Source organism: Macaca fascicularis, chromosome 14 (assembly GCF_037993035.2).
Source record: "Macaca fascicularis isolate 582-1 chromosome 14, T2T-MFA8v1.1".
Lineage (NCBI taxonomy): Eukaryota > Metazoa > Chordata > Mammalia > Primates > Cercopithecidae > Macaca > Macaca fascicularis.
The window spans coordinates 30300686-30323767 of record NC_088388.1 but is presented as its reverse complement, the minus strand read 5'-3'; the positions used below and the strand labels follow the sequence as shown (position 1 = coordinate 30323767).

Below are 23082 nucleotides of genomic sequence, written 5' to 3'. Positions count from 1 at the left end.
AGGGTTTCTCCAAGTTTGCTTTACTCTGGTCATGACACTCTGACTTTGACAATGTCAAATTAGTTACAATGAAGGCTAGACAGAGCCCATCAAGCTTGAAGAATTAGCAACCAACAGCTTGGAGGAGAGCCCAGAACATCCATGCTGCATGGCGCAGCCAGGCAGTGTCTGAGATGTAGTGTTTTTAAAAAGACATTTCTGGATAATTGTCCTGAAGGATACCTGTTCTCTACTTGAAATTGTTTACCCACTTTTGGAGCAAGGTACTCTCAGGTCAAAATTCACCTTTCCCACAAAAATAATTAAGAAAAAGATAGTTGTGTAAAGTTCTGTGGGCACATTTTTGACCAATATGTGATATATAGCAAGGACAATACTTGTGATAGGTACATCAGCTTGGGATTTCTCTTGATGTTTCAATTGAGGAATCAAATATTTGAAAGTCAGAAAAGCTCTAGTAACCACAAATTCTTGGGCAAAATATTCAAGATAACTGGTCAAATTAGTCAAGTGGGGTAGATGGGGGAATCCAATGGTTGTTTCATGTCACATGGACAAAATAAGCAACTGATTGACTCTTTCTCTGTCAGACTTGTTGATTTCCTGCCACGTTAGACACAGAATTAGATGATCTGGGACTCACAGAAGCTTGGGTTACATGATTCTTTAGGAAAATAAATGTGACAATAATACATGCAGGGCTTTATGGTTTGTTTTTTTTTTTTTCTTAAGAAATCGAGCATGCACTACTATATACAGGTCTCGATATCCATGAATGGGAAATGTACCTTGCACTCATCTACTATGACAGAGTTGTGTGCAGCATAGACACATTGATTAGAGTTGCTTTCCCTATGGTTCTTCATGTCATCATAAATGGATTGAGTCTTGGTCATTTCAATATCTTCATGCACTCGATGCTGGGAGTCAATGGTATCCAGCTCAGACTTGGAGAGGTGATAGACTATCCCAGCCCCAAAAGAGTCACCCACAACATTGACTGAAGTTCTCATCCTGTCCCTGAGAACAAAGAACAGAAAAGGTTCAGTGAGGAAGCAGTATTATGTGGTGGTTGAGAGGTCAAGGTCTAGAGTCAGAGAGACGTAGGGTTGAGTTCTGGCTCTACCTTTTCCCTCTGCTTGATTTGGGGCAAGTTACTTAACCTTCATGAGCCTTGACTTCCTTGTTTGTCAGTTGGAGATGATGCTTATACTTCTCTCATAGACCGTGTGAAAATTCAGTGAGATATTATACGTAAAGGGCTTGGTAAAATGTCTGGCAAATGGTAAACACCAATAACCAGTAGCAAAGGAAAAGGAGGAGGAGGAGGAGGAAAGAAAGGATTAAAGAAAAATAATGTGTCTAAATCAGAATTAGTACACAGGCTCCAGACACACCTAGCTGAGTGCAGCAACCACTCCTGATTTAAACTGTTCTGTTTTTGAAGACTCTACACTATTTCTGCTTATGTTACTTATTAGTTTTACTGGAAAAACTAACCATCTGTGAACTTTCTCATAGTAGAAAAGTCACTGTTTTTGTAAGAATGGGAACTAAGCCTTCCTTTCTCCCTGCACCCACTTCCCTCACACACAGACACAGCTGTTAGATAAGAAATCCAGCCATAATTTTCTCATTGACCAATATGTGTTATAACTGACTACTCGTCCTGAAAAAAACAAAATACTTTATCTTGCTCTATTAACCTAAAAAAAAATTAAATCTCCCAGAGTGTTTCTGGAATCAGGAAATATTAAGAAAATCCTTCTCCAAATCTTGTGTTGCAAGTTTTAACTTGAAAAAAGGATGGTTGATAACTCTCTCTCTCTCAGAAATTCAGTGCCAGGAAAGCTAATTAAATTCTTAAGAGTAAGTTTTCTCCTCTCATCCATAAGTTCAAGTCAAATCAGTGTGAAGAATCCTTTTGGCCATGTTTACCAGATATTCAAAGTCTTAAAAGGATGCTGAAAAACTACAAAAAATGTTTTAAAAAAAATTAAAATGAAGTTGTTTACATAAAGATGCTGCTGAGACAGTCTTAGTCCAGGACATTGTAGCTTTCAATTCAAATAATATTAGTTCCAGGCAAAGCGGAAACTTTAACTTGTTCTTGGAACAAACTCTAAATAAATTCTAGTTGCTATTATTAAATCTATTTCTTATTAGAGAATAATAAGGAAGCTGCACTAGGAAGAATCAGGCCTGGCTCCCTTGCAAGGCCAGTTGTTTGCAAAGTATAAGCTGGTCGTCTTTCTGATTTCAACTAAGAAGAAAATGTGGGGAAAATTGTGATCAAAGCTGGAGTTTAACTCTTGTGGGCCTCTCTCCATCTGAGAATGCTCTTGCGCCTCTTCTGCTTTGGAGAATCCGCCTCAGGGTGATCGTGTCTACATCTGAACGAAGACTGGGTCTTGAGGTCATCCACAAAATCGGGCACTTGGAATACGTGGCTAAGAAGTCCCAGTGTATGGGTTTTAGGAAGGAATACATGACAGTAGTTAAGAAAAAGCACAGACTTTAGAGGCAGCCTGATTTGGATTTGAATGCCAATTTGTCCCTTGCCTGTGTGACAACCCTGATGATACTTGACATTTGAGAGCCTTAGTTGCCTCATTCATAAAATGAATATAATAAAAATCTCCAATACATAAGGTTGTGGTGAAGATGAAATAAGATAACAAAGTGCTTACATGCTTCCGGACATTTAATAGGAACTCAAAAAAATATTTAATCTATGATGTATAATTCTAATATTATTATAAATTGTATCAAGTCAATTCAAATATATTTGTGGCAACTTCTAGGTAGCTCATCCAAATATGGCTAGTTAAGTTACTATCACCCCCTGAAAACATTAACCCTATTTATAGCACAATTTCTATGGCAACACTCCCAACTAACTAGCTGACCTATTTGTCCATTATATGGTTGTGGTCTACTTTGGAGCTACTCCACTATACTTTCAGTCCCTCCTGGAATGTATCCTGAGTCATATATCTGTGAAAGGAAAGCAAAAACTCCAGCCCCCAATTTACTATGTCAAATGGAAAAAAAAAAAAGAAAAAGCCGAAAGTTGAATCATGCAAGAAACTGCCTTTCCTTCTGTTCCTAAGCAGATAGCTAATAGTTAAATATCTCCACAGGTAGCTACTCTATGTTCACCTTATCTTATGTAAAGTGCCAATTTACTGAGCACAAGACAAATACCTAATTATCTATTCCCCTACCAGCTTCTTTTCCCTGGCAACATGTGGATTCAGTAAAGTGACCAGACTCTCCCTCTTTTCCCTCCAGACTGCATTTCCCTTTTAAATATGGAAGCCCTCAAAATCATCTTTGGAGAAAAGTACCGGCTACAGACTGTTACTGTGATTCCATGTTTTTTTCTTCTGGGCATGTCTTTAACCTTGGAAAAATAAGCTTCTAAATTGATTGAGACCTGACTCAGATACTTTTTAGTTTACATATCCAATACCTTTGACCAATTGCAAAATTTCAAAGAATGCTAAAGTCTTCCAGAGCAATACTCTGAGTACCCACTGATCTCATAGCCCAGAATAATTTGCATTATTGGCAAAGAAAGAGACCAAAGGTAATGATGGTGGTGGTGGTGATAATGATGAGGACAATTAAATTTATATCACACTTACTATGTGTAAGAATATTCTTTATAGGCTGGGCATGGTGGCTCACGCCTGTAATCGCAGCACTTTGGGAGGCCGAGGTGGGTGGATCACCTGAGATCAGGCATTTGAGATAAGCCTGGTTAACAATACAGTACTAAAAGTACAAAATTAGCCGGGCATGATGGTGTGTGCCTATAATCCCAGATACTCGGGAGGCTAAGACGGGAGAATTGCTTGAACCTGGGAGGCAGAGGTTGCAGTGAGCCGAGATGATGCCACTGCACTCCAGCCTGTGCAAGAGTGAGACTCTGCCTCAAGAAATTAAAAAAAAAAAAAGAATATACTTTATAGATACTACCTTATTTAACCCTCACTATAACTCTGAAGAGGGATTATTATTCATATTTACTAGATGACAGAACTAAGGCCTGGAGAGATTAGTGGCTTCCCAAAGTCTCACATCCTAGTAAAGTCATAAAGCAAGTGTGAACACAGGCAGTACTACTCCAGAATCCAGCATCTGCCACATGTTGAGAAGCACCCTGGAACCACACAGCCCTGGTTTTGAATCTAGCTCAGCCACTTACTAACTGTGCAATCTGGATGACTTACTGCTGTGATCTGAATGTTTGCATCCCCCCCAAATTCATATGAAGAAACCTAATCTCCAAGGTGATTGTATTTGGAGACGGGACCATTGGGAGGTGATGAGGTCACATGGGTGAAGCCTTCATGAATGGGATTGGTGGCCTCAGAAAAGGGGCCCAACAGAGACTCGTTGGCCTTTCTACTATGTGAGGCTAGAGTGAAAAGATAGCTGTCTATGAGGAAGCAGACCCTCACCAGACAAAGAATCTGCCAGTGCCTTGATCTTGAACTTCCAAGCCTCCACAGAACTGTAAGAAATAAATTTTTGTTGTTTATAAGCCACCTGGTATATAGTATTTTGTTATGCAGTCTGAATGGACTAAGACACTTGCTCAACCATAATTTTTCTCTTGTAGCCAAAATAACTATTAATACTTTATAGAATTTGAGGAAGACAAATTCAGTTCCTAGCCCATAGTTGACACTCATTACGTGCTGGGTCTTTTTGGGGATAACTCCACTCACATACCATGTTTTGAACAAAAACACAAAATACTATGCTAAAGGGTTAACGACTTTTCCAGTTTAACAAATCCATTTCCACTCAAGTGGTTGACATAAGTTTACAAACGACTGCTTCTTCAACCCTTGACACCAAATCCTTGCTCTCCAGAAGCAGCCACTGAAGTAGCCAAGTTTTTGGAATAGGATTTCTGAGTAAGTTTTCCCCATATTTTTTCTTTTTACCACCACATCTCTTCCATGCCATCAGATCTCCCTGCATCTGAAAAAGAACTCTGGCCAATGAAATAGCCATTAGGACAGGAATGGATGCAAGACAGAGTTGTACAGGATAAAAGCAGACTGGCTGAATGCAGTGGCTCATGCCTGTAATCCCAGCACTTTGGGAGGCAGAGGTGGGTGGATTACTTGAGGTCACGAGTGCAAGACCAGCCCAGTCTCTACTAAACCCAGTCTGTACTAAAAATACAAAAATTAGCCAGGCGTGGTGGTACATGCCTGTAATCCCAGCTACTTGGGAGGCTGAGGCAGGAGAATCGTTTCAGCCTGGGAGGCGGAGGCTGCAGTGAGTCAAGATTGTGTCACTGTACTCCAGCCTGGGCAACAGAGCAAGACTCTGTCTCAAAAATGAATGAATGAATGAATGAATTTTTTAAAAACAATAAAAGCAGATTGATGCTTTTATTCTTTTGATGGAAAATCAAGATGCAAAGGACCCTGGACCTTGGGTGAGAACACTAACCCAGGTCTTCTGGTTCCCACTTGAGGAAATCACTTTTCACCTGAGCATGAAATAGGGAATGAGGCTAATACCAGCCTCACAGGAGGTTGTATTAAGTGGAATAAGAAAAATACTAGACATGCTTTAAGTACTCATTGTAGGTTACAGGCATACATGAGCATGAAAATGTTCCTTTTCTTACACCTGTTAATAGCCAAGTAGAAAGAAGAAGAAAACATCAACTCTAATACTTTGAGTTCTTTGTTAGTGAATTTATTTATTCAACAGATGTTTAATAAGCTTCTTAGAGTGTGTAAGGGCACTATGCCAATTGCCCAGGCAGCAAAAATCCTTCCTAAACTCCCTTTTCCCCAAGAACCCATGTACTGTTTATTTGTCTATCTCCTCCAGTAGAGTGAGATAAATGTTCAAAAAGAAATGAGTACAGAGTGCTACAGGGTCATATAGGTAGAACACTATCACACTTGCGTCATAATAAAAGCTTTAAGTAGAAATATCTTGAGTTGGCCCTAAGGATAAGTCCAAGAAAATGAGCTAGAGAGAGGAAGGAAATAATATGCAGGAAATCTAAGAGGTAGGAACACTTAGATGAATTCAGGATGGCTAACAAGTATAGTGAGAGACGCAGAAAATAAGAATTAACCAAATCATGTATCAGTCAAGTTCAGGGGTTAGTCTTTATCAGTCAAGTTCAGGGGTTAGTCTTTATCCCAAGTGTAATGAAGTACCATTGAAAGAAAAGATCATGTTTGTTCCATTGTGAAGAACAAACTAAAAAAAGATAAGCCTGAAAGAGTGAAATCCAGTTAGTGAGGATATGGTGGATTTGGAAAAAGATGGATTTGAGCAAGACTCAGGAGACAGAATTACAGGACTTGAAGACTGGTTATAGGGAATAAAAAAGAGTCAAAGATTCCTCTCAGGTTTCTGGTTTGGGCAACCAGTAGACAATGTAAGCACATGTAGGGAGTATGATGAGTTGGAGTGGAAAAGATTCTGGCTTTGGTTTGGAAACGTTGAGGGTGAAGCATATGACTCAGTTATGAGCAGATGCCCCACAGATGGCTGATAATATGGACTGACGGTCAGGAGACACATCTGAGATGCAGGTGATAATAGGATTCATCACATAGAGATGGCTGAGGATGCCAGAGAGGTGCTTAGTTAATCCTTGGAGAGAATGCAGAGTGAAAAAAGCAGACAGTCTAGGCTGGAACACTAAGGTCAACCAACATTTAATGAATGGGAAAGATAAGAGCCTGCAAAAGTGAAAGGAAACTAGAAGAGTTTGGTATTTCATAAGTAAATGGAAGTATGCTTCCAAAATAAGGGTGTGGCAAACAATGCTAATTATTATCTAAGGATCAGGTGAGATGAGGGTAAGAAGGTTCTTTGGGAGGCTGAGGTGGGCGGATCATAAGGTCAGGTGTTTGAGACCAGCCTGGCTAGCATGGCGAAACCCCGTCTCTACTAAAAATGCAGAAAATTAGCCAGGCATGATGGCGTGCACCTGTAATCCCAGATGCTCTGGAGGCTAAGGCGGGAGAATCGCTTGCGCCCAGGAGATGAAGGTTGCAGTGAGCTGCGATAGCACTACTGCACTCCAGCCTGGGCAACAGAGCTAGACTCCGTCAAAAAAATAAATAAATAAAGATAAAAAAGTTATTTTGGTTTTAACAACAAAGAGGTAACTATTGGCCTGGCAAGGGCAGTTTCAATACAGAGGTAGTGATAGAAGCCAGCTTACTACAGGTGAAAAATTGAATGTGAGGTGAAGAAATGGAGACATTATGTATAATCAGCTTATTCAAGATGATTGATAAGAAAGGAAGGAGAGGAAATGGCAGATGGAAATGGAAAGGAGATCAAATTTTTATTTTAAGAGGTAGAATATTTGAACATGTTTAAATAAAAAAGAGAAGACGTTGGTGGAGAAGAAGTAACTGAAGACACAGAGAAGGGGGAATAATTGATGAAGTTAGGTTCCTAGAGAGATCAGAGAGGATGGAAGTCCAGAGTGCAGATAAGGGCCATTTCCTTTGGTGGAGGGACTGTATTCCATCAATACAGAAGGGAAGGAGTAAAAGGCAAGGTTATGAAGATAGGTTTCTAAGTAAGAAGGCAGGACGTTAAAGGGGTTCTGTTAAACAGAAAGCTATTAATTTGGATTAAACTAGAATACAGAACCCTCTCATGCCAGGTTTCTCTGCCACAAGGCATTCTGGGAAGATTCCCAGGATGCCCAGCCAGGAGGTAGGTCATGGCTGCTCTACCTGGGTCTTCCTTTCTGAAAATGCTGCAAGGCAGAACACCCTTGAAGCTGCCAGGGGAATGTCTGACCAACTCTGGGGAAGTTTAACTCAGGCCCAAAGCAGGACATGGGAGTTTGCGGTTCATGTGTGGAAAGTTTCTCCACAGGCAAAGAGTTTCATTTTCTCTCACAATCATCCCTGACCACTCAGGAAACCCTGTCTTTCGTGTTGACCTCAGGAGCTTTAAGACTTGGTAAAAAACAACTTTTAGAGTGTGTGACGCCATCTTTGGGTCTAGAGGCTGTGTGTCAGGACTGAAAGAAGGGGATGAAGATGAAAGCTGATCTTGCATTTCATGGATTTTCTTTTTTTTTTTTAGATGAAGTCTCACTCTGTATCGCAGGTTGGAGTGCAGTGGCGTGATCTTGGCTCACTGCCACCACACCTCCTGCATCCTGGTTCAAGTAATTCTCCCGCCTTAGCCTCTCGAGTAGCTGGGATTATAGGCATGCGCCACAATGCCCAGCTAATTTTTGTATTTTTAGTGGAGACAGGGTTTCACCATGTTGGTCAGGCTGGTCTTGAACTCCTGACCACGTGATCCGCCCACCTCAGCCTCTCAAAGTGCTGGGATTACAGACGTGAGCCACTGCGCCTGGCCCATTTTGTGGGTTTTCTACAGATGACACAGCTATGCTTTAGAGGTCACCAGGAACCAAAAATGAGAGAGGGGCTTGACTGAGTTATTTCACACTGAGTCACTGGGTCTGGTTCACTAGAAGAAAAACAAGTACCAAGGTACTCTGTCTCATCTTCATCTCTCAGTTTATATCCTCTAGCAGGGAAATGTGAAATTGTCTGGAACTCCTGGTTCACAGAGAAGAACAGGGCTGAGGGAGCTGGGTCACCCACAATTCATCTGGTGTCTTGCATTGGATTGAACCATATGAAATTGCCATTTATTTCAATATAAAAAGGTAAAATATTGGCAATTTCATATGGTTCAACTTAATATTGATAGAAACAAAACATAGTGCCTGCCTCTCAGGATGCATGGTGTCAAGGGACTGTCTTTAGGGGCAGGGTGTGGCAGAGGGGTCACTTGAGGCCCCAAACCTGAGGAAGGCTGGCACAGCTCTGGGCATTGAAGGGCTAAAGTCACATGGGGTTAGGGAAGAAAAGGAGATCCATGTAAGCATTGGCTAAGAGTGTGAAGTCCGGATTCCAGCCTAGATAACAATCCCAGCTCCAACAGAAAAGATTTCTTAGCCTGTCCTGCTCAGTTTTCTCATTCGTAACATATGGAGAGTGATACTCACCTGCAATCATGTTGAGAAGATAATAACTGCTAACATGTATTGAGTGCTTGTCAACCAAGAGGTCCTCCACCAAGGCTCTTTTATATAAAAGGCTTATAGGACCCAGAAGAAGCTTCTCCTTATATTACCATTTTTAGTCCAAGTGAAAACAGGATCAGAGCATTCTCTCTTTTATTCCTCCACTACATCTTATCCATTTCTTTTTGCACCTAGCATGCTCCATTGGGATTTCTTGACACATTACTAGACTATAAGCTCCTGAGGACTGAGACTATGCTTCATTTACTCATGGCATGGGCTGGGCAGGGGAGAATGGGGAGGCTGGTATGCGGAAGGGGCAGGACCAGGATGGATTGTGAGTTTAAGACTTGAAAGCAGATTAGCTCTAGAAACACAATTGGTTTTTGTTTAGTAAAATATCTAGTTGGATATTTTGGTGGTAAAAAGTCAGAGTGCAGGCCATGATCTAGAAGGATGAGGAAAGAGGCACAGAGAGCTCAGATTACTTTACAGATGAAAAGGAGAGAGGTGTCCAGAGAGCCGGGGAAAGATTCAAAGATGGAGAACAAGGAGGCCCAGGGGGAAATTCCCAGGAGTGGGGAATACTAAAAGATTTTTTTAAAAAGGAGATGCCTAACATTACATTTTTATTTTATTTCTGTCCTACCTGAAATTATTAACAGTGAAATAACACTTGAGATTCAACAGTAGGCGAAGGGGAGATGACTTCTTTTTCATTTTATTACTCTTTTAAACTTTGTCCTTCCCTTTTCTATGAACACGCATTTATTTTGTGATATATTAAAAATGATTTTGCTGCACAGAACTATAGCCCTGCCCCATCCTGCCTTGATCTGCAATTACGCTGCCTCAAGTCAGAGACACTTTGGCGAGAGAGGAAAGGACTTAGTGGAAAAGGGGCCACATTCCTTGGTGACGTTGATGTAGACTGGAGATAAGGTGTAAAAAAGAGAATTCAGTGGAAGTGGGAAATCAAAGCAAAAGACTAAGACAGACATAAGCCCCTAAAATCTTCAAAGAAAAGATTAATGTAGGAATTAGTTTTGTTTTCCACCAGCCATGAGTGGAGGGTAAGTCAGTCAGTTAAGTGTGTGTGTGTGTGTGTGGGTGTGTGTGGGCGCATACATGTGTGTGTCTTAAATTTTTAAAACAGCAGAACTCAGATGAGCACGCTGGAACACCCAAGGCTATCTAGATCATCTAGGTTTGAACCCCAATTCATCCAGTTAATATCCACTAAATTGGGATAAGTTACTTCTCTCTGAACCTGTTTTCTCAACCGTAAGACAGTGATAATACTATTAGCTGCTTCATAATCTGCTGTGACTTTTAAACGAGCCCATGTAAAGTGCTTAGAACAATGTCTAACACTTAAGGGACGCTCACTAAGTATTAGCTATTTGCATCCTGCATCCTTTCAATCTATTTTTCTGAATGGATGCATGAACTGTCAACTGTTACTCAAAAAAAAAGTAGAGGTGCTCATATACCCACAATCAGAAACTCCTGTTTTCCTTCCCTGTCTCTAGTTCATTGCTTCTGGAAGGGAGTCCCTGGAGATTGCACCAACAGAATCACCTGGGAACTTGTTAGAAATGCCAGTTCTCCAGCCCCACCTCAGATAAATCTCTGGGAGATTTTGGTGCATGCTCAAGTTTGAGAACGAATGCTCTATTCTCTCCAGAGAGGAATGCCAATGGGAGGAGCTTCAGAGCACTCCTGGAGGGTGGAGGCTGTTTGAGGTCTTCCTTCTAAGTGCCATCTCAACTATATTCCCCCATTAGCACATGTGAGCCCAGAAAAGATCTCACCAGCAGAGTCTTACGTGAGAATTGGGCCACAGGTCCACTTGGATTTCACTTTATTTTGATTTTCCTTTTCCTACCTGTAGCCAGACCCAGTTATTTATTACCTCTTCCTGGTATTGGCTCCCATTTATCACTCCATCCTGTCTCTGTCAGAGACATTGGGGTGTCAGCAAGGTCTCTTATAAATATCTGCCAAGGGCTCCTGACACAAAGAGCTTCTTGGACCCAGGGAAAGCTTCTAGTTTTAAACAGTCCCACCCATCCGGTGCTCTGGGACTCGGCATTTTTCAGGACTCCAGAATCTTGGTTTTCACCATGACATTTACAGAGCAGCTAAGCCTGCCTGTTGAAAACCATCCAGGGCTTAAAGGGCAGTAGCGAGGCTGGCTGGTCTCCAGCAGTTGGCAAACACTGTGACACATTAAATGTCACTGTAGGCTTTGTTTGGTTTTAAATGGAAAAATTGCTAGAGTTATGAAAGCTTACAAACCTTGGATAAAGAGAAAAAAAATTCCCCCTTTTCTTCTTGTCTGCTTTTCCTCCACAGGCTACTTATCTAGGGAATGGCCAGTTGCACCCCATCTCATCTTAGCCCCCACCACCACTTACACACTAATGAGCACCCAACAGTCACAGAGCCCATAACCAAGAGCTAGTTTCCGGAACTCCTCTTGCTGGTGAGAAAGAATGTGCCACCATTACTAATTCAAAGCAGATCCGACCTAGCTACAAACAGCTACACACATTTTCCCAGGATCCTCTACCCTTCCTTTTTCTTTTCCTCTTAAAAGGAATGTTCATGTTTATTTTTATACAAACATTCATCCCCAGCAGAATTCTACTCTAGGTCTTAAAACTAGAAGGGCACTCAAAGGCATTGAACCTAGACTCTTGCTTCCAGCCTGATGGGTTATTGCTCCATTTTACACATAATGTAGCTGAGGCTCAGAAAGTCACTTGCCCAAGGTCCTGTGGATAGTAAGTGCAGAGCTCTCAGACCCAGGGCTCCTGCCTCTTAGACTCTCTTTCCCTTCATCACACTCCTCCCTCCATTTGAGATCAGAGCCCTAGAACTAGATAACAGCTCTTCATTTGCCCCTTTCTTCCCACCTCCAGCCAAGGATAGAGTTTTCTCTTACTTGATTTCATCAATATAGTTAATCCAAATGTATCATCCTTTTTTTTTTTTTTTTTTTTTTTTTTTTTTTTTTTTTTAAATTCAGCCAACTCCCTCCTGCTGACACACTTCAGCCCTGGAGTTAGGACGCTCTGCTTTCCTTTGCAAGTGTAAGCATGTGAGCACCTGCGTGGGGCGATCTGGGAGGACCTGGCCCTCCTATTTCATTTGCTAACATTTAGGTCAGAAGTAGGCAGGGTTTTGAATGTTTCATGAAGTGACTCACATCCAACAGGCTTGAGAACAAATGACTGCCAAGAAGGAACAGGGCCCACAATGGCAGACCCACTGGGGGTGGAGGACTTGAATTCTAAGAGTGGCTAAGACCTTGATTGTACCCCATTTGTCCTCATTGAGTCTATTTGTTATTTTCATGCTGTGAGAAGAAAAAAATAGGTCAAAAATATTTCTCTGGTTAGCATGCAGATTCAGGTGTGTCTTAGTCTGTGCTGCTATAACAAAATACTTGAGATTGGGTAATTTATGAAGAACAGAAATTTATTTCCTCAGAGTTCTGGAGGTTGGTTCCCAACCTCCAAGATCAAGACACTGGCATCTGTCAAGGGCCTTCTTTCTGCATGATGACACAGCAGAAGGCAGAAAGGCAAAGAGAGAGCAGGAAGGGGCTGAACTTGCCCTTTTATAATGCACCAACCCCATTCATGGGTGAAGCCTTCATGACGTAATCACCTTTTAAAGGTCCTACCTCTTAATATTACTACAATGGCAATTAAATGTCAACATGTGTTTTGGACTGGACAAATATTCAAACCATAGCCCAATAGGAGGCCCTAATAAGTGTGTCTTCTCCAACTTTCCCAACTCTGGGCCTCTCTGCTCCTCCTCCCCATTGCTAGAACTGCTTAGTACAAATTAGGAGGCTGTGTAGAGTTGGGTGAAGTGCCCTGACCTGGCTATACAAGCTCTGCTGTGCATCAGGTAAAACACTCAACTCTTCTGATTCCCAGTTTTCTCATCTGGAAATACATCATAGGGCACCTTAATGATTAAATGGGGACAGATGTAAAGATATTGCAGTACCCACCAAATATCAGCCCCTTTTCCTCATTCCTGATCATATTAGTGCATTTTTTCCACTCAAAGGCATTTGTATTATAATGGGGGCAGCCTCTACAATAATATTTTTTAAAAAGATGAATCTCTAATGGTGGTTTAAAGCCTTGGAAATAAGCCCAAGAAAAAAGCGAGGTGATATTGTTGCAGCAGGCAAGGGACCCTCAATGACAACACGCATTGAAAAGACTTGACAGGCAAAGAGTCAAGGGTTTAAGTCAGCAACAAGTCACAGGGAAAGCCAGCAGAACTTAAATGGCTTCCTTCATCTTTCTTCTCATGTGGGAGGACCCTAATTATCACACAGCAACTATGTGGTTAAGAGTAGCACATATTTATTGAGCTCCTACTATGTGCTCTGTCTCTAGACCACTGCCAATGTCTTCATTTCCCCTTGGTCCCCCTTCCATCCAACAGCCTACCCCATTCCTTTGTATCCTTCATCCCCTTCTCTCACAATCCTTCCCACCCATACACCACCACTGACTCTCAGCTGCCTTGTCTGAACAGATGTCATGAGAAAGGCTGTCCCTTGGGGCCAACATAGGACACAGAGAACAACCAAGCTGGCAGGTAAGGATGCCACTACCACCACCTGAGAGACTGGCAGAGACAGAGATGAGGCTATTCTGTTTGCTCTTCACCTTCTGCTAAAGGTATTTCCTGAGCGTTTTCTGATGATGAAGGAGCCGGTCAAGAAGATCCATGGCCTTCCTTGCAGTCCTCCTAAGTTGAACTGACTCTGTTCAGGGAGCCACTTCTTACTTCTGCTTTTGTTTTGTTTTGTTTTGTTTTTTTCAGATGGAATTTCACTCTTGTTGCCCAGGCTGGAGTGCAATGGCACTATCTCAGCTCACTGCAACCTCCACCTCCCAGGTTCAAGCGATTCTCCAGCCTTAGCCTCCCGAGCAGGTGGGATTACAGGCATATGCCACCACACCCGGCTAATTATTTTGCATTTTTGGTAGAGACGGGGTTTCTCCATGTTGATCAGGCTGGCCTTGAACTCCCGAACTCAGGTGATCTGCCCGCCTAGGCTTCCCAAAGTGCTGGGCACTTCTTACTTCTAACCTAAGTCCTGTTGTCTGTACCAACAGCAGGCACATCTTATGGAGAGGTTGGGCTTCTTTTTAGCCTTCCCAGATGTCCTTCCTCCCTTCAGCCACTTGCATTTTCCTCTCTTTGGAAGGGTGGGGGTAGGAAGGAGGAACAAACTCAAGTCCACAAAATGTGGTTTCTGAGGCCGGGCACAATGGCTCATGCCTGTAATCCCAGCATTGTGGGAGGCCAAGGTGGGCCGATCACTTGAGGTCAGGAGTTTGAGTCCAGCCTGGCCAACATAGTAAAACCCTGTCTCTACAAAATACAAAAATCAGCCGGGTGTGGTGGCACATGCCTGTGGTCCCAGCTACTTAGGAGGCTAAGGCAGGAGAATTGCTTGAACTCAGGAGGCAGAGGTTGCAGTGAGCCGAGATTGTACCACTGCACTCCATCCTGGGCAACAGAGCAAGACTCCATCTGAAAAAAAAAAAAAAATGTGGTTTCCGGCTCTTAAAATCAATGCCAATAAATGTCAGAAAATTTGCTACTGGCAAGTGAGGCAGTTTGAAAAATAAGTGTGGGCACTTTGGCCTTGGGCCTCTGGGCCAGCACTTGTCACTCTGTGCCTCTGACATTGAAGACTGGCATTGCCGGAGGCCCTATCATATAACTCCAATGCTGGACAGGAGGCATCAGTGTATATCTCATAGAACGTCAAAGCCCAAGTGGGCACTTAGAAGGGATCCATTGTAACCCCCTTATCAAGGACCATCTGTTTAGACTTTCCCACCTTTGTGAATGGGCAGTGAGTTTTGTAAAGGAGGAAAATGTCCTTCACTGAGAAAGGTAGCTGAACTACTGTACTTGGTCAAGTTCAAGTTTCTCTGCACGACCTTTGAGGATGTCCATCTTGCTCACCTTTCACCACCCGCTGCCTCCAAGAGTACCAGACCACTCGTACATCCTCACAGTGCTATAACCTCAGTGCCTTTGTGTAGGCTGGCATTGACTGGAATGTCCTGTTGCCCCTCTCCCTACATTCACCTGAGAAACTTTTACCTATTGGTTATGATTCAGCTCAGCTACCACTGCCTTTAGAAGCTTGAATGTGACCATGAACAAGAATTTGTCAGGCTCCAGAGACACGCTGACTGAGGGTCGAATATCTGTCCATTCCCAAGTCCCTCTACCTCTACAAACCTTAGTGTCCTCATCTATAAAGTGGGAATAATAACATGGAACTTTCAAGGCTGTTAAAGAGGGAGATAAAAGTGCTCAGTCTAGTAGCTGTTCACCTAGTGAACACTCAAATTCAGTAACCATTTTCATGTTTCTTGATATTCTCCACTCTGTCCTTCCATTCTTGACTGGGATGAAGGCTTCTCTCTATCACTGTGCTTTTATATGTGTGCTATGTTTTAATCACTTTATTGAAGTGTAATTTACATACAACAAAATGTACCCATTTTAAGTGCATGGTTTGAAGAGTTCTGACAAATGTAGACACCTGTGCATACCTGTGCATACGGAACATTTCTGTCACTCCCAAAGGTTTCCTTGTGTTCCTTCCCATTTGATCTCTATTCCCCTATACCTGGCCCTAAGAAACCACTGATCTCTTTGTTCTTTCTTTTTTTGTTTAGGCAGAGTCTCACTCTGTCCCCTAGGCTACAGGGCAGTGGCACAGTCTCAGCTCACTGCAACCTCCGCCTCCCAGGTTCAAGCAATTCTCCTGCCTCAGCCTCTCCAGGAGTTGGGATTATAGGCACATGCCACTATGCCCAGCTGATTTTTTTGTATTTTTAGTAGAGATGGGGTTTCACCATGTTGGCCAGGCTGGTCTTGAATTCCTGACGTCAGATGATCCACCTCCCTCGACCTCCAAAATTGCTGGGATTACAGGCGTGAGCCACTGCACCCAGCCCCAACTGATCTCTTTCTATTGATATGTGTTACATTGTCTTTTCTTAGAGCTTCATATAAATGGAATCATACAGTACATACTCCTTTGTGTCTGGCTCTGTTCATTCAATATAATGTTCTGAGAGTCTTTGAATGCATCAGTAGCTGGTTCCTTATTACTGTACTTTTAACCTTGTGTCATAATCTATCTGATTCCTCCACTAGACTGTGAGGCCTTCAAATATTTAATCTTTTTCTTCTTTCGTTCTCAAATAGGTACTCAGTAAATGTGAGCGGGAAGGAGGAAGGAAGAGTGAGGGAGTTGCCATGGGGATTAGCTAAGATCTTGGTTGCAGCCTTGCTACCTGTCCATCCCTGGGAGGCAGTACTCACAGTCCCAGCAGAACCCCATCCACAGGCACTTACAGCAGCCAGTCCACAGCCACCAGCAGGCTGATGTCCTCTGTTGGCAAGCCCACGGCCGTCAGAATGAGGAGCATGGTGACCAGTCCGGCACTGGGGATACTGGCCGCGCCGACGCTTGCCAGGGTGGCTGTGAGGCTATAAGAACAGAGAAGTCCAGGTCATGGAAACGGAAAGAATCTTAGCAAAACCAACCCTGGCAATTTTAAGCTCTAATTTTCCTGCAGCCATAAAATCCCCACCCTCCCAACCCCCACCCCATACTCTCCACCAAGGAATAGAGAAATCTAAAGTACTAAGACCCAGGAATTAAGGATTAAGGCCTATTTGGGTTCTGCTCAACTATGATGTAAGCTTATAAATTCATGGATTGGAGCCTTATTCCTATCATGCTATCCAATTAGTCTAATATATCACAGGGCTCAAATAAGGTAAGCGTGGCTCTAAAAGCAGGCAAGGAAATACTAAAGATAAAAACAAATCGCCCTTAATCCTCCCATGGGAACACAACTGCATTCATTTTTGCTTATGCTTTTATGTCTCTGTGAGCACCAGAGGCTTTTGGACTACGTGGCAAGGGTCTGAGAAGGCCATTGCCAAGGTTAACAGGAGAACTCAGAATAGCAAATATCCAGATGCAACTGAGTTGGACATCAGGGGAACAAATCAACAGATTCCAAATGACACTAAGCATCAGGCGCCTGGATGCCTCACTGTGGGCTGGAAAATACATTATTCAGAAGGAGGATGCCAAGAAATGATAATGAAAGAAAGGGAGGCTTTCTTTCTGAAGCATCTCATCAGTGCTTTCCGAACAATGCCAGGGCCACACCCAGCACCATTCTGAAGTTTGTCTCTGGGAGAGGGTTAATCTGGAGTTCCAGTGCCCTGTCCTGACACCAGGGAGTCTCTGCGGTCTGGCAAAGGGCAGTGACTCTTTTTCCTCTTTTCTGGATGCCATTTGTACAAAGCTGTCACATCAAAATATCATATCAAAATATCCAAGAGTACTTTAGAAATATGGATTCCTAAGCTGTTTTTGTGGGTACCAAAAGGTAAGGGGGACTGCTTTCTTTGTAGTCATAAAATCCTAGAAATTTTATGAGCTGAGAGGCAGCCTCTCAAATTGTTTCAACTAAATCCGGGCCATCAGTGCGACCAAGCACAGAATCCTGGGGTCTTATCATCGGGAGGGCCCTGAATATACCTAATCTTACGTTTGGGAGATTAAGTCCCCTGGAGAGCCTGTGGTTTGAGCTGTTTTTCCCATATTGCCATCCTTCCCAGGTTTAGGCCCATCCTTGCATAGACACTTCCCCTGGGTGTGATCCACAGACTCCCCAACCACACCCTTCCCCTCCCACTCCATGGTGTCAAGGCTCGGCGCACTCCAATTTCCTTGAATCTATCTGGGTCACAAGAGGTACAGTGTGGAGTGCTCAGCCGTGAAAGTTCAGCAGTTGAACAACCTGAGTTCAAATTCCAGCTCTGCCACTTAATAACCACGTGACTAAAGGCAACTTAACCTCTCTGTGCCTTGATTTCCTCGCCTGTAAAAAGGAGGCAGTAATGGTATCTCTTTCATGGGCTGGTCAGAAGCTTTCAGGAGCTAATAAATTAAAATGCACTTAGAAGGGCCGGGCACATTCTGACCCATCCCCACCCCGCCCCATCCCGCCCAGTAAATGTGAATTGTTTTTCTTGTCAAGAAATCTGGATAGGACTAGGCTGCTTTGCAATGAAAACTTCCCTAAAACCCCGAGAGCTGGAAGAATGGAATTCTCAACCATTTCCCAAACAGACAGAACACCAGGGAAGGGGAACTCCCCAAGTTCCAACGGTCTTGACCTTGACTGTTTTATTTACAGCATCAGTTGCTCTGAGTCACTCTTGCACATCCCTTTGAACTGTGGTTAACATTAACATTATCTGGTTATCTTTCGGTTGTGTGAGACAAAGTCTTATAAAGATAATTCTTCCTGGAAGTTGCTTTCCCCTCTTGTCCTCCACCCTAATAATATCCTCACCCTCCAGTGGGCACAGTGTCTGTCTGTGGAATTCTAAGCCCTGCAAGAGCTCCTTGGGCAGTGATTTTCCCTGCATCCCTCATTGCTTTCTGCTTTGCCTGGTCTTCCACTCCCCTGGCTCACTTCTCTAGGGTTCCTGGAAGCTGTTAAGATACTAGACACACAATATCAGAGCAGAACCTCACAGTAACCCTGCAAGGGACTTATATGGTAACACCTGCTTTCACTGTGAGGAAAACATATATAGGATGGGTGGAGAAACTTAGGTCACACAGCTTGAACATGGTCTGCTGGGATTTGAACAACGGTCTACTTGATTTCAATGCCACGCTGGTCCTTGATGGCCTTGATCCCTCCCTACATTGAAAATTCTATGAATTAATAAAATGCTGAGAATTTCTAATCACTATTTTCCTACATGCAGTGAAAGGAGAGGAATGAAGAATTTACTTGGAAGTGCAGCATGAAGATAGATTTGGCTATTTTCCTCCAAATAAACTGCAGGCATGAAGTATATCCACCCGTGGTGGGTGCCCCAGATGTAGCCCTTGTGGGGTGTACAATTCAGGAGGATTTGACTAAACTCACCCAGGGGCCAGAGATTTAAATGTGTATGGTCAAACTCATCTTTTGTCAACTGAAAATGCTCAGTAGTATCACTGTTAATATAAAACAAACCCTGTGTAGATAAATTTATAGAATTTAAGCATAAATTCAATCACTCACTGGTCCATTCTCCCATCTGTAAGTTCCCATCTAATAGTGCGAACTTAATGGAAAATATGGTTACCATCAAGACCAATTGTTGAGAGAGCAGAAATGACTTTTGCTTGGCAAAAGACTTTCTTAAGAAGCCCTTTTTGTCTTTGAGTTTTAAAGCAAGGGAGGTTAGCAGTCTTGTGATAATTGTTAGGACATAATTCTGAAAGACTTGATCTTCTGACCTGAAATATGTTTTCCATTGTCAGTAACATCATGGTACTCATGATGTCATGGCCACATTTTTCTTTAATATTCTAGGAGTGTTGTGTGTTTTATTAGACATCAATAATAATAATAGAAGCTAACATTTATTGACTGGTGCCTGGTTCACACTCATAAGAGACTATGAGCCAGGCACCATGTTCTCAGCCACCCTAGAATTTGTTATTGTTCCCATTATGCAGATGAGGAAACTGAGGCTCCCTTGTAGTATATAATTCATAGGGTGGTTGTGAAGATTTTATTATATGTACGTAAATTATTATTTTGCAACCCAACAGTATAATATAGTGGAGTCAGTGTGTGTAATGGTTAAAAACACAAACCCCAGAGTAAGGTGGTCTGGGTTCAAATCCCATTTCTGCCTCTTATAAACAGTGTGATCCTGGCCCAGTTACCTCATCTTACTGTGCCTCATTTTCTCCATCTGTAAAACACGGAACCCAGTATCTACTTTTTAGGGCTGTTTCTAGGATCACAAGTTAAATAAATGGAAGCATATGCCAGCATTTGGAAACTTAAATTGTAGTTGTTCCTCTAGATGGCTGTGTGTGATCTATTCTCTGAGCCTCTGTTTCCTTATCTAAGGTGAGATAATTTAGCAAGAGAGTCACTGGAAGACATTTCAGATGATACATTCTAGCTGATTAAATAAATGTGATTGCTATTTCATGTTTTCATATTGTGTGTGTGTGTATTAAACATGGTGAATTTTTCTTTTCTCTATTTGCTGAGTTGCTAAAGTGAACTCAGATGCACATGGGATATTCACTAAATCTTCTGGAATGGTTATAAGGATAAAGGAGAAAGCTGTGTTTTAACAAAAATGTCCTTGAGCTGGTTGAATACCTCAGAGCTAGACAGATCAAGCACAGGCTCTGAAGTGGCCATTCCATGGCAATATCAGCCCCTAGAACACATAGAGGACATGATTAGAGGAATTTTCCAGCACTGCTACAGATACTGGGTGGTCCCTTAGTTTGAACTTTTTAAAAATCTGAGCAGGTAGAGATATCAGACCCAAATGAACACTGCCTCTTAGGAGAGATCTCCTAAAATGGCCCTAGTCCACTAAAGGCCTACCAGAGAATGGACTGTTGAATAACATGAATCAACCAGACACCAGATTATTACCAAAGTTTCTAATATAGAGGTTGACAGTGCTGCCTGGGGGAGAAACTGAAGTGGGAGAAAGAGGCTAGCGCCTTAGCCTGAACCCAAAAAATATTGCCCCTTCTAATGCCCAATGGAAAAAGCCAATAAAAACACTATTCTAATGTCTGTTTTTGAGTCATAGTCAGAAAGAAGAAATGACTTGTGGTTGGAAGAAGTAAACTGTGGAATAGAAATTTGACTTGTGCCTCTGCCACCCATAACCATGAGACCTAGGTTTGTCACATAATTTCTTTGAGCCTCACATGCCTCCTCTGTAAAATGGGAATAATGACTATCCCTTCTCTTCAGGACTGCTGGGCATGTTCAAAGCAATATATGGAAAGAGTCTGCTACCTCAGAGGAACCAAAGAGTGGAGTGATTATCATCGTGGAGGATGAAAGTATATTCCAGTGTCTACCTCAGTCATTTCCTAAAATGAATCACCCAGGCCTTGGCTATTCTAATATCTGGAATTCTCTTTCTACTACAAGTACATCTGTCACACAGAATGTGACCCACTTACTCCCTATGTTTTCTGATCACATAGCATCGAGAAGGGAAATAAAACTTACACATTGTTGAGTCCAAAACTGACAAACTCCAGTGTCTTAAAAGACCAAGCTGTGGTGACAGGTGCAGCAGACCAGGCATAAGTAATAGGGTAGGCAGGGGAGACTGTAGGAAACTGAAGTGCAGCTGTCTTACAAGAGGATGAATTTCTAACCTTTTACAATATATTTCAAGGCAAACAAAGCAACACTCTGGGCTGGGAGTCCATCCATGAACTCCAACTTTTAGCCCCAAATTATGAATACCTTCCTTATTTATAGATGAGGAAATTGAGACTGAGAGTAGGGATATAACATAAGTTAGGGCAGAAATTGGCCTCTGGCTTAATTGAAGCATTTAGATGGGTTGAGAGTGATAATATTAAAATGATGATTGCAAAAAGCTTTATTTCATGCTATAATGTCAATATAACATTGAATGGGTTGAAGACCGATATTTTCAATGACTTAACCTATAAGCAAGAAAGTGAAGTGTTAGTTTGGCTAGTAGGTGTGATCTTTAAGTTTATGGTGAGGCAACACATTTTTAATGATCTCTTAGGAAAATGTTCTTTCTGAATTTTTAAAATGATGAATGCATTTAAATAAAAACAGCTTTAGTAAAAGCAAAACTATGTGCTATTTATTTGTAATAAAATCTTATATGTCATATTTAGGAATCTCTTCCAGTATTTTGTAATTTCTGCCGTTACCCTCTGGTGATAGAATATTGAACGGAGCATATTTTAGTGAAACAAAAATTGGATCCAGAGTCAGCTGATGTTGGCCTCAGTTACAGTCCTGTCAAATCATTACTGATGTTGGCCTTACTTACAGCCATGCTGTAGCCATGGACAAACTACCATGCCTCTTGGTGCCTGAGTTTCTTCGTCTATTAAATGGGCAAGGAAATTACCCTGCCTACATCACAGGATTGCTAAAAATCAAATAATATCCAATTTCTAAAGCAAGTTGACATGTGCAATACAAACAGGAGGCATTAATGAGAGTCTTCTTTCTTGTCGCAATCTTTTCCTTTTGAAGGCTGCCAATAATTCCTCTTCTTTTATTACCTTCATTGTCTTCCACCAGCAGAAATGAAATTCAAGTGGCCTCTGTCACATGGAGCTAGTGTGGAGGGGAAACAGGGTAGAACAACAGGTAGTTGTTTTTGTGTTTTACCCCACCCTCCTCACCTTACAGTCACAATCTGTCCTCCATCCAGGACAACACCATTCATTTGGGCTATAAAGATGGCGGCCACCGCTTCGTAAAGGGCTGTACCATCCATGTTAATGGTTGCTCCAACAGGAAGGACGAATCTAGTCACACGTTTATCAATCCCCAGATTTTCTTCCAGGCAACGGAAGGTGACAGGCAAAGTTCCAGCACTGAGAACAAAGAGAAAGAGAGAGACAGGGTTATGTCCACTTTAGAGAAGCAGGACAATGCACAAACTGGAACGCCACTGCATCCTTAGTTTTTCTTGTTTTGTGTCAATCAAGCAAGGTGACATGCAAAAAAGCAGTATCTGGAGCCAGATTAAAAACTGGTGAGTTGGAGGCTGAAATTCAATCTTACTGAGATGCTAATAGGCAGCAAAATATTTTCGTTGGTTCTGGTTCTGGAGATACACTCAGAACTTGAAGATGTTTTCTTTTGACCACTGTTTCCATCTTGGATTCGATATTGAAGTGCATCTGATTGCCCATATTAATTGGGTTGCAAAAAAAAAAATCTATGTCAGAAAAGAATCAGCTATCAACAGTGAAATGGGATGAGGAATTTTTGGATAACCCATAATTTCATGCTAGAAATGCTGTTTCCAATAAAATGACTGAATGGATCGCATTTAGCCCCAAGAAATTGCCCTGA

The 23082-nt window shown here is 42.2% G+C and overlaps 1 protein-coding gene across 4 annotated transcripts in view; it reads right to left on the bottom strand.

Moving 5' to 3' along the window:
* The window catches only part of SLC1A2 (solute carrier family 1 member 2), a 172629-nt gene that overhangs the window by 13459 nt on the left and 136088 nt on the right, over window positions 1-23082 (bottom strand). For all 4 annotated transcript variants that reach the window (XM_015434918.4, XM_015434917.4, XM_005578188.5 and 1 more), the window contains exons 8-10: window positions 22404-22598; window positions 16499-16633; window positions 789-1020 (exon numbers count right to left, since the gene is read on the bottom strand). In XM_015434918.4, coding sequence (XP_015290404.1) covers window positions 789-1020; window positions 16499-16633; window positions 22404-22598 — 562 coding nt within the window. The remainder of the gene's footprint in view (window positions 1-788; window positions 1021-16498; window positions 16634-22403; window positions 22599-23082) is intronic.